Source organism: Dromiciops gliroides, chromosome 5 (assembly GCF_019393635.1).
Source record: "Dromiciops gliroides isolate mDroGli1 chromosome 5, mDroGli1.pri, whole genome shotgun sequence".
NCBI classification, from domain to species: domain Eukaryota; kingdom Metazoa; phylum Chordata; class Mammalia; order Microbiotheria; family Microbiotheriidae; genus Dromiciops; species Dromiciops gliroides.
In genome coordinates this window covers 222,424,564-222,438,224 of record NC_057865.1, presented here as the reverse complement: position 1 = coordinate 222,438,224, position 13,661 = coordinate 222,424,564, and the positions used below count along the sequence as shown (strand labels likewise).

The 13,661-nt window shown below is 45.9% G+C and overlaps 1 protein-coding gene across 2 annotated transcripts in view; it reads right to left on the bottom strand.

Annotated features, from left to right (window-relative positions):
• Positions 1–1,168: 1,168 nt before the first annotated feature.
• The window catches only part of NCKAP1L (NCK associated protein 1 like), a 59,567-nt gene continuing 47,074 nt past the window's right edge, over positions 1,169–13,661 (bottom strand). For both annotated transcript variants that reach the window (XM_043969234.1, XM_043969235.1), the window contains exons 27-31: positions 11,636–11,729; positions 10,664–10,780; positions 10,238–10,347; positions 7,284–7,373; positions 1,169–1,774 (exon numbers count right to left, since the gene is read on the bottom strand). In XM_043969234.1, the coding sequence (XP_043825169.1) occupies positions 1,643–1,774; positions 7,284–7,373; positions 10,238–10,347; positions 10,664–10,780; positions 11,636–11,729 (543 nt within the window). In that variant the 3' untranslated portion in view covers positions 1,169–1,642. The remainder of the gene's footprint in view (positions 1,775–7,283; positions 7,374–10,237; positions 10,348–10,663; positions 10,781–11,635; positions 11,730–13,661) is intronic.

Here is a 13,661-nt window from a genome sequence, read left to right as displayed (position 1 = left end):
GCTAGTATCTAGTGCAGCTAGTGTCTAAAGCCGCATTTGAACTCCTGTCTTCCTCACTCCAGCCCCAGTGTTCTATCTACTGCGCCACCTAGCTGCCCTTTTACTTAAAAGTTGAACGAATAAAGAAGTGAATCAATAAAGGTACAGAATGGTTTTGCTAAAAATCAGTGATTCCCCTATTCCCCATAGAAATATATTTAGAACCTCAATTAATCCACTTGTTAATTTCCTGCCACTCTAGATCAGAACATCTAGGATCGGGCCCCCAACTCCTCCCTAGCAGGAGCTGCAAGGAAATGACAGATGGAGGCAGTCATTTGCTAACAAAGTCCAGTGCTATCTGGAATGCCCCAGGCTCCCTGACAATTGAAACTCCAATTAGTGCAGAAAAGGCTAAAGTTGAAACAATTTGGCTCCCAGAAGGATGCCTGGGCTCAGACTAATGAGAATGGAAACATAGAAAGGGAAATCCCAGCCCAAGGCCTTCCCCACCCCAGGGAGAAGGGTGAATTGTCAGGCCAGCAGAAGGGAAAGAACTTTGCCCTGGGGCAGTATGGAAACCCCGGGGGTCTCAGTCCTGCAGGACCTTTGAGGTACAAGGCAGTTCGGGGCATTGCGGACCCTCGCTGAGCCGCTCTGCTTTTAAGGAAATAAAGAGGAGATTGAGGGCATATCGATAGCAGAGCTTTCCTGTCTATCACAGACAACTGAGTTGGCAGAGGAGATGCTTCTTTACCTTTAGCCCTGCCACTGTGACCTTCCCAAGGTCATTCTTTCTCTAAGGCTCTCGGTTTCCTCATCTGTAAAATGAGGTTGGACTAGAGAGGTCCTAAGGTCCCTTCCACTAGTTCTAAATCTAAGATCCTGCGGTTCAGTAGAAAATTAAAGGACCAGGCCCCCTACGGCTGCCTGGGGAAGTTTTCGGAGGAACTTGATGACCCCCGCAAGGGGTCCCACAGCCCAAAGATCCAGTGAATCACCAGACAGAGGAGGATTGGAGCTGGGGGAGCGACAAGCACCTCTGTAGGGTCCCCAGTGGGAGGCTACTGGTCTCCGGTTCCTAGGCTGGGGGAGCAGGCTGGTTGCTGAACAGCTTTGTGAGAGGAAGGGAGGAGATAATTGCCCTAATGAATGTTCGGGGAGACAATGGAGGCTCCAGAGGGAGGATTATAAAATCATTATGGTTTATATGATGATTGATCACCTCTGTCAGGCTAGCATCACACTGGTATGGTGATAAACAGTGGGAAAGAAGGGTGGACAGACCAGACACCAGTCAAGGCCCAAGCTCTCTCTAGAAGACAGAGATGCTCATTTGCCGGTGGTTTTGCATCTCATCTGCATATCACACATGTAAATTTCACAACAGGGGAAACCCCACACCCTGAATTTTCCTATTACCCTCCCCCAGTCCCTGACCCTTCCCTCTCTTCTCTCCTTCTATTCTAAGACCATCCCTCCATGTATACAGCAATTCTTACCCATCACCCCCCACTGACCCTTCCTCTCCTCCATTCCTTTCTTTCCCACCAGTCCCTTCTGTGAATCCACAGGCTGGCCCAGCATGGAAATAATGGTTGTTTGGCCTCCACAGCGCCAGGCTCCATTATGCCATGGGTGGGAGACAGGTTTAACAGTCCCATCAGTGGGCACTGGCAGGCACTCGGCTCAGATAGAAGGCACGGGAAACTTCTCGATAGGCATTTCGGAGCAGGACGTAGGGGAAGCAGGACTCCAGCATGTCCAGGGTAAGGAAAGAGGACTCTTCCACCACCTGAAAGGTACCAGAGAAGAAAAGGGAACCTGAAGATCAGGAGGCACAGCACTGGGACCCTCTGCCCTGCACACATGTTTTTCACACGCATAACGTAGCTATTTCAACTGATTCTCATGTGGCAAGAAATTGGTCCCCTCCACTATCCGGGTCAAGCTCCTCTGGACAGGCTCCATTCTATTAAGGCTCATAAAGTGTGGCTTACAGAACTTATCACGATGGCCTGCCCGAGGTCTCAACAGGGCAGGCTACCACCAGTGGTACTATCACCTCCTTCCTTCCAGACAGGTCTCACCACATGACTCCCTTACCCCAGAAGCTTCAGTAGCTCTCTACTGCCTCTAGGATAAAATTCAAAATCTTTTGTCTCATTTTAAGCCCTTCACAATCTGTCTTCAACCTATCTTTCCAGGTTGGTAATGCGTCAACCCATGATTCACTCTGTTTTCTAGCTAAACAGGACTATTTTCCTGTTCTTTGTTTACCATAATCCACCCCCTAACTCTGTGACTTGGCACAAGCTCTCCCAACCCCATAAATAGAGTACATAGAGAGCTGACCTCAAAGCCAGGAGGATCTGCATTCAAGTCCTGCCTCTGACAGACCTGGGTAGGTCACTTAACTAAGATGCAAGAAAATGCCTTCCTACATTGCAAAGGAAGTTTTCTCACCTGGGCATTTTCTACCAGTGAAATCACAGGCCCAATCCCTCTCCTCCTACTACTCATTACGCATCTCAGCGAGCCCTTCTTTCCCCATCTCCCACCCTAATCAAGTATAAGCTTCATCAAAGCAAGGACGATTCAGCTCTGTTTTCCCCATTCCCAACAGAGTGCCGGGCACATTAGCAGAAGCTTAAATATTTGTCTGATATAATTGAATTGCAGAGACATGAACTATGTCCCCAGTTCTAGGTTCAGAGCTGACTAAGTATTGAGGGCTCTCTCCATTCTAAGAAATTCCCTACCAGCTTCCATCTGGGCTAAATGAGGAAGCCAGAAGAGGGACAAGGGACTGAGCAACCTAAAAGGTATTATAGCTTCTCAGCCCAAGAGCCCCAAAAGCCTCTGACACCCAAGTGGGAGCTGGACCAGAGAGAGTGGTAGGCGAGGGTCTTACAGGAAATACAATGCTTTGCAACAGTGAGAAAGCAGTACCTGGGGGACAGGGGCAGGAAATAGACAAAAACTGAGAGGGGTGAGGGGAGGGGGAGAAAGAAGAGAAGGAAGAGAGGTAGAGAGAAGAGGGAGAAATGAGAGAAACAAAATGAGGAGAAAGGGGAGAATGAGACAAAGACAGAGAAAGAAAACAGAGAGGGGGGAATGAGAGAGAGAAACAAAAAGAGGAGAAAGGGGAGAATGAGACAAAGACAGAAAGAAAACAGAGAGAGAGAGAAGAGGGGGGAATGAGAGAGAGAAACAAAAAGAGGAGAAAGGGGAGAATGAGACAAAGACAGAGAAAGAGAAAACACACACAGAAAGACAGACTGAGACAGAGACAGAGACACAGAGACAGAGAGACAGACAGAGAGAGAAAATGGGTCCTATCTCCTCCCTCCCTCTTTCAATGAGGAGTTTGGGGAACCATGAGGATATTGCATGGAAGAAAGGGGCATGATTAATTAGTCTAATTAAAATCTGGCATGCTGAGATAGGCCCCATAGCTAAGTTGAGTAGCACCATAGATCAAGAAGCCCAAGGAGCCTTGGGTGGGTGTGGGTGAAGGCAGGCAATTCATGGAGCTGATGTAGAGATGTCTCCTCCCTCAAAAAATCAGGGCTTATTAACATTGGTGTATATAATAGACCCCTTTGGCAGTCTTGTGAAGCCTAACAATCCCTTCTCCAAATAATACTTTTTTTTCATTCATAAAAATCAAGGAAACCCTAAATTTCAATGAGAGGTTGGTGAAATGAAAAATGTAGTTTTTCCCCAAGCAATTCACAGACACCCTGAGTTCCATATCCATGGATCCCTTAGGGCCTCTGTGAACCTGTGGTTTAGAAGTTCTGCTCTAGAGGGACTCCCTGGGTTGTAGGAGGGGATCCCATCCCTGTTAGGCTCCCCATCAATGAGAAGGGAATGAGCATTTATATAGCACCTGCTATGACCAAGCACTGTGCTAGGTGCTATTATTATCCCCTTTTTACAGTTGGGGAAAATGAGGCAAACAGAGGTTAAGTAACTTTTCTAGGGTCACAGAGCTAATGCTAGATTTGAACTCACATCTTCCTGAGAGAAGAGATCTCTGTCTTTCCATTGGTCAGGGACCATTTTGCTGTCTAGTACCAGCACCACCACATGGTCTCATAATTCTACTGTGTGTTGGGGGTGGGAGGGCAAGGGGATGATGGTGAGAGAAGAGGAGCATCTCTCCTATTTAAGAAACATCAATAGGAAGAGAAATTCCGTGATGCCTATTCACATGTGTGTGGTGTTTCTCTAAAGTTCTTTCCAACACGAAAAATTTCCTGATTCCTACAGGAACACCTTGATACCCCCATCGGCAGGGGCAGGTAGGAAAAAAAATGGGCTACAAAACTGAACAAACAGGGGTTTGGGTTTTAGTTGCAGGAAGAATTTCTCAATAGGCAGCATTAATAAAGACAAGAACGGACTCTGGGCCAGCATCATCCTAGGAAACCTCCATTCTTCCTGGGATGGGAGGAGGGAACTGACCTTCCTGGAGGCACCGAGAATCTCCAAAGGGTTCTGCCAGCCTCACACTTATACTTGGACCTCCCTTATTATTTCTGCTAATTATAACAACAACTCATTTACACAGGGGTTTACTTTATTTTAATTTTTTTTTAGTCAATCAGGGTTAAGTAATTTGCCCAGGGTCACACAGCTAGTAAGTGTCTGGGGTAGGATTTGAACTCAGGTCCTTCCAGGGCCAGTGCTCTATCTACTGTGCCACCTAGCTGCCCCACACTGGGGTTTACTGGTGACAAAGTTCCTACCTAACTCATGACCTGATTCCCAGTCCTGGCTCTTCCACTTGCTATCCATATGACCTTGGGCAAGCCCCATGATTTCTCTTGGCCTCAGTTTCTCATCTTGAAATGAGGGAGCTAGATTGAATGACTTCTGGGATCAAAAGCTATGAAGCACTTTGATGCAAGCAGTAAAAATGTTGTTATTCCCAACAAAATGCAGACACCCTCAGGGGCTCCAGACACAGAGGGTGAGGGCAAGGAGAGAGAGAGCCAGACCTCTGCCTCATCTTTCCAGACCATTGCTCTCCATCTGAGATCTATTCCTGGAGCCAGGAGGGCAGCAGGGGTCAGGAGAACTGCCCAGATTCCACATCTGAGACCCAGAGCCCAAGGGGAAAAGGAAAATTGTCCAATGTTTAAGGCAGCCTGAGTTGTTTCCCAAATCCAAGAATCTGGCCTCCTGCTTCTCTGGTCATTAACAACTTTAAAATGGAAATATCTGCATTTAAATCGATTTGCTTAAGCCTACCTCCCCAACACCAGCACCAGCATCAGCACCGGCACCTTTTAACAGCCAATTGGAATTCCAAGCTCTCCTCCCATTACAGGACTGGTCTCCCTACTTCTGCCCAGATAAGTCTGACTTCCCTCACTCCTCTAAGTGGGAAGAACACAGTGGTACTTGGGAAGGGGATGACAGAGGAAGGATCTTCTGCTATCTTCCAGAAGTGGAAACCAAATAACTAAAAGGATGAGCAATCCTGTGGGGTTTCTTGACCCCATTCCAATTCCAAATACAACCAAATTCCTCCTTTCATCTCCAACACTCAACCTCCAGCCCACTATCAATCAATCAACAAATATTTATTTCTTTGGGGCCCTTGGTCAAACCCTGCCCAGGGGAAGTAGTGGCTGGAGCCATGAGCTCAGTGAGCACTGGTATTAAGATTCTGGCACTGGCCTGCCCAGACTCTGAGCTCCTGGGGAACTCGGGGTGTAGAGAGAGCTCCCAGGAATCAGACCCTTGTAGAGGAGCAGTAGGAAGAACAAAACCTAAATATGAGCCTGCCAAGAAACCAAAGTTTCCCCTATGCACCTGCTGCCTTAGAACTCCTTGTTATGGGTCTGGAAAAGTTCATGAGATAGGGAGAGATGGGAAAAGGATGTTGGTAACTACCTGGCCCCTGGCCAGAGCCACCTAACAACCTTGTAACCATGCTTCATCTGCATCCTCCTCACTGTAATTGGGAGGAAGGATACAATGGTTAGAAGGAGACAGTTCTAATCCTTAAAAACTTTTGACAAGTGTAACGATTGGAGTGACTCCACCTGATGGAGAGTTACTATAGGAAAGCTCCGCCATGAAGAGAAGGTGTCTGAGGGCAAGCCATGCGGTTTTTCTTTGGTGTCAGGAAGTAACATTTGCTCATGGGTACTGTCTATCAAAGCTACCAGCCAATTAGCTTGGAGCTGTGGGGGGTGGGGGGGATGTTCCCAGTTTCACAGGAGGCTTCTGGGAGGAAGGAGGAAGCGTTGGGTACTTTTTGTTCCTGACCTCGCCATGGCAGGTCAGATGATAGGGTCTCTTAGAAATAGTTATATTTTTACCTTTCTCTCTGATCCTAATGCTCTTTAATAAATACTTAAACACTTAAATACTCTTGCTAAAGCTTATAATTTATTGGCGACCACTCATTAGATTTTTAGATAGTATAGCTAGAATTTTAGCCCCTTACACATGGTGATCATGAAGGGACCAAGACAGAGAATATGAAAATGTTTCCTCTACCAGTAGTTTTGTTGGTTTTAGTCATTTTCAGTCATATCTTACTCTTCATGACCCCATTTAGGGTTTTCTTGGCAGAGATACTAGAGTGGTTTGTTATTTCCTTTTCCAGCTCACTTTACAGATGAGGAAACTGAGGCAAACAGGAGTAAGTGACTTGCCCGGGGTCACACAGCTAGTGTCTGAAATAGGATTTTGACCTTAGGTCGTCCTGACTCTATCCTCTTCACCACCTTGCTGTCCCGTTCTACCCCTAGAGCTAGGAGTAAAAAAAAAAAAATAGGCAGGAGTATCTTTGATTAGGTCAGGGTAGGAGACCAGTGAAACAAATGGATCTGGCCAACAAGGAGACCAGGAGGCCCTCCCATCTCTCCCTGCAGGAAAATTTCCACAGGCATCTCTAGTTGATCATTGCCTAAATGGTGGACTTTAAATTTGTAGATGAGTCTATGGAGTTCCCTTTAAACCATGAATAGCCTAGCCAAAAAACCAAAACAAACAAATTTTGTATACTTAGGATGGTAGTAAATTTTGGGGAGAGTGATTATACCAGGTACCCAAAGTCCTTCAGCTGGGGACCATGGGGACTATCGGTGAAATTTGAACTAGTCATCTGAACTTTCTTACCAAGTCTCAGTTTCCTATTTTGTAAAACTAAAGGTGGGGGGTGGGGGGTAGGGAGCAAGAGTTGGACAAGACAGTATCTAAAATCATTACAACTCGAAAATTATGGATGCTACACCCATCCCTGCCGACCCACCAACCAAAGTTAACCCACTACTCACCAAGCGCATAAGCAAAGAAATAGATTCACGGTTCTTGGACTTCAGTTTATCTGCCTCCTGTCCCAGCTGGAGAAGACTGACAGAGGCCACCTGCAATGGGCAGAGTTGGGGGAGAGAGAAGGAAGAATATTTAGAGGCAACGGAAAGAACACAGGAACTCGGAGCCCAAAGATGTGAGTTCAAATCCTGCTGTGACCTTGGGCAAGCAACATAACCTCTCTGTGTTATGGAGAGTGAAACTAGGTCTTGTTATTACCTACCTCACGGATCTGTTGTAAGGATTTAATGAGATCACAAATGTAAAGCCCTTTATAAGATGTGTAAATTAAAGGTATTGTTGAGGGTAAGAGAAGACAGGCCCTGGGAATCCCGCAAAGAATTAAGGGAAGAGCCAGGAGGAAAACCAGGGGGACCAGGAACCTCCCAAAAGCTCATAATGGAGGAGCAGGTTAGTTACTTCCCCCCTGCCCCAGAAAAACACTCCATTGAAAGTTCCTGGGTCTTCCTGGCCAATTTAGCTTCAGCTACCAGTGTAAGTGCCCCCTAAGGGGAGCTACAGGCTGGGAATGGAACCAATGAGAAGGAGAATATGGTCTAGTGGCTAACAGTCCAATAATACCCCACTTCAGATGCTCAGTCCTCTAGACATAGTTGCTGCCAAGCCAGCCCTGAGGAGGTAGAGACATATATCTAGCCCGTGTACTCCAGTTATTCCCCTCCTGTCATCTCCTAAATAGTTGCTATTCCTGGGGCAGCTAGGTGGTGCAGTGGATAAAGCACCAGCCCTAGAGTCAGGAGGATCTGAGTTCAAATCCTGCCTCAGACACTTGACACTTATCTGCTGTGTGACCCTGGGCAAGTCACTTAACCCTCACTGCCCTGAAAAAAAAATAGTTGCTATCCCTGCTAACATTCAGACCCCAAAAGATGAAGAGACACACAATGGACTAAGTCTCAAACCAAGGACAGTGGTGAACTGGCTCTGCCTAACTAAGGGGGTGATGTGAGACAAGTAGAGGAGAAGAGATGAATGTAAACACCAAGAATAACTCACATTTCTATAACAATTCCTTTTCTCACAATAGCCCTACAAGGTAGGCAGCAACAAATATTATCATCTCCACTTTACAGCTGAGGGAACCAGGAGCTGAAGGGACTGGCCCGTGACTTCATCAATGATTATTGAATTAAACTGAATCATCATGGCTAGCGTCGGATTTGAGGTGAAGACCCTCCTGCCCTACCCTAGGGACCTATCCTAAATCCCTAGAAGTCCAGGTCAATTACCACCCCTACACATACCTCTACCCTCAGGTTACATGGATATCACTTAGTCTCTGTTGCCCTTAGTTTCCTTATCTGCCAAATGGGAAAAACAATTTTTCAGCGCCTCTATTCCAGAATTGTTGCAAGGAAAGTACTTTGTAAACTTTCAAGCATTTTATAATAATAATAATTAATGACAGTAACAACAACACATAAACACTTTAAGGTTTGCCAAGCTTTGGGCATAGATGACCTCATGTGGACCTCCCAACAACCCTGTGAGATAGGTGCTATTATTATCCCAATTTTATAGATGAGGAAACTGAGGCCAACAGAGATTAAGTGACTTACTCAGAGTCATATAGCCACAAAATATATGAGGCAGGCCTAGGGCTCAGGTCTTCCTGACTCTAAGTCCTAAACTCTCTACCCACTAATGTACATTGCCATGTGAATTGTTTCTGCTTCACACTTCCAAGGCAGAATGTTTGCTCCTTAAAGATCTTTGTCACTTTATATCTTTTTAGATCTATCCCCTAGTAAAGAGCCTTGCACACAGCAGGCGATTAATAAGTGTTTGCTGAATGATCATTGAATGGAGTGGTCTAGTCCCTGATACCCCTAACCCATGACATGTTTTCACAGGAAACACCCCCTAGGTATGATCCCTGAGGACTTTCCCCTAGGATGCAAAAGATCCTCAGACCCTCCAGGCTCTACAGCTCAGACAGGCTGCCTCTCAGGGTAGTAAGCGTCACATCTCTGGGAGTATCCAAACAGAAGATGAACAACCATCCCTAAGGCATGCTGTAAAAGGGATTCCTGTCTTGGAAAGAATGTAGAACCAGATAACCTGTGAGGTTACTTCCAACTCTCAGAGTCTGTGAATCCAAGTAGATTGTAAACAGACCTGTTCTGTGTTACATCAAAGGCAAAACTAGGCTTGAAAGGGGGGAGTTACAAGGGAGCATAATTTCACTTCATTTAAGGAAAAACATTCTGGTAATTAAAGCTGTTAAAAAAAAAAAACACAACGGGGCCAACTAGGTGGTGCAGTAGATAGAGTACTGGCCCTGGATTCGGGAGGACCTGTGTTCAAATCCAGCCTCAGACACTTGACATTTACTAGCTGTGTGACCCTGGCCAAGTCACTTAACCCTCATTGCCCAAAAAAAAAAAAAGAAAATCAAAGGGCTGCTTTGTGAGGTAGTGAGCTGCCCATCACTGGAGGTATCTGAGCAGAAGGTGGATGAGATCTGTCAGAAATGTTGCAGGGGGGATTTCCTACATGGAAGACTGGAAGGTCCCTTCCAAATCTTAACAGTTCATGATTTTAATTCAAACCAGTTCCAGGGGCACCATGAAGTAGTAGAGAAAACATTAGGTTTATGGTCTGACATTTACTAGCTATATGATCCTGGGGCAAATGGATTTCTCTCTTTGAGCCTCAGTTTTGTCATCCGATAAATGGGGATGATAATAACACTTAATACTGCTTCCTTTTGTTGTGAAAAAACAAACACTACAAAACATGAGCTATTATCTATTATTGCACACCCAGACATTATTCTGTCCCCTTCTGTCCCCACAAAGGAGTGGAACAAAAAGAGTGTGCTAGGGCTGAGAGCCTGGGGGAAAGAGGGAGGGAAGCTTCACACCCCCCCCCCCCACTCTTCAGACCTACTCACCACCAGAAACTCCTTGAGGTGAGTCTCGATGTTCTTGTTGTGAATAGTAAAGAGGGCAGCAGACACTTGGATGATGGCTTTGGTCAGGCAGTGGATGTTGTTGTTGTAGCCTGAGTTGTTGGGGAAGGAGAAATGAAAGGGTCAGTGGACAGTCAGACACCCACAAACAGGGCCCACCCAATGATTTTCCTCTCTTTCCTTGGCCAGACCATCCCCTCTTCCCATTCCCACCCCCTCCTGCCCCCAGTGCTCATCCCAGCCCAGAGCTGGTGAGGATGGCAGAAGGGTTACGTTCTCTGAGTTTTCAACACACCCTGAATTTCACAAGCTTCCCTTCTTTAGTTTGGTCAGAACAGAGCTTCCCCCAAGTTATCTCCTTGACTGGCCTTTCCAATTCACCCCCATGCTGACCCACTCCTCTCTTACCATCCTTCTCTATGCTGTAGAAAGAAGAAGGGTCTGTGGCAAGGAGAGGGATAGAAACCGCAAGGAAGATCAGGAGCAAGCAGGCTACTTTGTACTCCTCCTCAGGAGATGAGGTATCTAAAAGAAACATCAGGGGAGGGAGGAGAAGAAGTCAGTGTGACCTAGCAGACAGACCACTGGTTCTGGAATCAAAAGGTTAGCATCTCAACTCTGCTACTCACTGCCTCTGTGATCTTGACTAAGTCACTTAACCTTGAGAGGTTTCCTCATCTGTCCAATGACACAGACTAGTTTAGACTTCGTTTCCTTATCTGTCCAATGGAAATAATACTCGTTCTACCTACTTCATAGGGTTATAGTGTTGAGGGATAGAGTTACAGGGTGAAAAGGAAGGAGAACTGGGTGTGGGAAGTGGGAGAGAGAGGGAAGGGCCAGCTAACACTGGGGAATGTGGGTGGGTCTGGTAACACAACTGAGGTTATCAGGTTCAGGTCCCTTCTGTGTATGTGTTTTCACAGATTGTGCTAAATATAGAAAATGCATGAAGAACTGTAGGGAATAAAGTAGAGTAATAGCAATACGGCTCAGTCTGTGGGTGGGTGGGTGGGTGGGAAAGTGGTTACTTAAGTGAATGTGTCTGAGTAAGCAGGCATTGGGAGGCCCAGGATCACAAGAATGCTAGGAGTCTGTGCAAAACAATTGAGCACTTCATGAGAAACCAACTTGTGCTATTCTCTCATGGTGCTTTACATACTAACCTTGCCTCCTTGACTAGACCGTAACCTCCTTGAGAGCAGGTTCTAAGTTGTATGCCATACCCTGAACATAATGGAATGACCTGCCTAGGACTGAAAGAGGTTATTTGTATCCCCCTTGGCTGACGGTGGGGTCTGCCCTTATCCAGGCAAAGAAGATTCAGCATCATCGAATCCTTTCCATCTACCCCCACCAAGGTACAGAGCACATTTTTACCTGCTTTCAGGTTGGCAATGGCGGCCACCAAGGTTGGGTCGATGTCACAGCACACACCTGCAGCAGAAGCCAGCTCAAAGACACTCATAGTCACCTAGTAGAAAGGAAATGAGGTGAATGTCCTGGGAGGGGGGCCCAAGGAGAGGATGCGATGTGCTTAGAAAAAGCTCCTGGGATTCGTTTTCTAAAACCTCTAACTTCTCATGCCCTATCACCTGAGCTTTGTCTAGATCATCTTCTCATCATGACTCCCCAGCACCAAGGGAATCAAGGCAAATCCTTAAGTTGGCATTCAAACCCTTCCACATCTATTACTATGAGCTCTTCTCTCTGGGCAAAATGGTTATTGTTTGTTATTGTCTGGCCCCCACCACACCCTGGATGTTGCTGCCCCTGCCCCTTTGTTCATAATCCCTACCCAGAATGGCTTGCACTGGTGTCTATCTCAATTCTTCCTGTCCTTGAAGGTCCAGCACAGATCCTCCCTCTTGGGTAAAACCATCCTCAACCACCCCTTCTCTCTCCCCTCTGAATTCTTTTTTCTTTTTTTTCTTTTTAGTGAGGCAATTGGGGTTAAGTGACTTGCCCAGGGTCACACAGCTAGTAAGTGTTAAGTCTCTGAGGTCGGTTTTGAACTCAGGTACTCCTGACTTCAGGGCCCGTGCTCTATTCACTGCGCCACCTAGCTGCACCCCCACTCTGAATTCTTATAATGTTTACTCTATTATTCATAAGGAACTTATTACATACTTTATCTTTCTTTGTCAGGCATTCACCTTGCCTCCTTGCCCTTGAGGCAGCTAAGTGAACAGAAAGCAGAAAGCACTGGGCCTGGGAAGAGCCGAGTTCAATCCAGCCTCACGTCCTTACTAGCTGAGTAACCCTGGGCAAATCACTTAACCTCAGTTTCCTCAACTGGAAAATGAGGATAATATTAGCCTCTTTCTCCCAAGATTGTTCGAGGATCCAATGAGATCTGTAAAGAGCAGAGTGCTAGCTCAGAGCCAGCATTTAACAAGTATTTGATCCTTTCTCTGTCCTCTCCTCCCCAGCTAGATCATATACTTCTTTGTTTTACCTACAATTCTTAGAACAGTGATGAGCTTCAGTTGCCCCAAAACTCAGCAGAATTTCAGATTTTGAGTAAGGGATAGAGATGCTACAGGTTTACAGTATGAACTTAATACTTATAGAATCATTGGATCTTAGAAAGGGAAGCAACCTTAAAGGTTGTAGAAGAGTATGATATAGTGGAGTGCTAGGTTTAGAGTCAAAAGCCCTGAGTTCAAATCCAAGCTCTGCCATTTCTACCTCTGTAATCTTCAGCAAATCACTTAACATCTCTTTGTCTCAATTTTCTCATTCAAAGAATTTCAACTCAACAATCCTATTTCATCTAATCTCCCATTCAGTGCATTAATCCTCTCTATTTCTCTGACAGATAATCATGCAGTCTTTATATGAATACTTCAAGAGATGAGGAACTCACTACTTTTCAATGCAGCCCAGTCTTCTATTAGACAGGTTTAATGGTTAGAAAGTTCTTCCATATATTTAACCCAAATCTTCTTCTTTCTCCAGAGGGCAGAAGTATAACCACTGGGAGGAACATTGATTGAGTTGACTCCACAGTCCCTGTATCCCCAGTATATCTATCTAGGGCCAGAGAGACATTTAAAATATTTCCGGGGCAGCTAGGTGGCACAGTGGATAGAGCACCGGCCCTGGAGTCAAGAGTACCTGAGTTCAAATCCGGCCTCAGACACTTAACACTAGCTGTGTGACCCTGGGCAAGTCACTTAACCCCAATTGCCTCACTAAAAAAAAAAAAAGTGTTTAAAATATTTTCAATATGAAAGGGAGAAGGGACCTGTTTTTCTGGAGAAATCATGTTCCTGCATCTCCAAAAGCAACAGCCCCCTAAGTCCTCCCAGCCCTCCACAGCCAGAACCTCTAACACAGCATCCATCTCTTCTCAAAGCCCCATCCCCTCATTTCCATGGGAAGCTTTGCCCAGAGCTCAGAG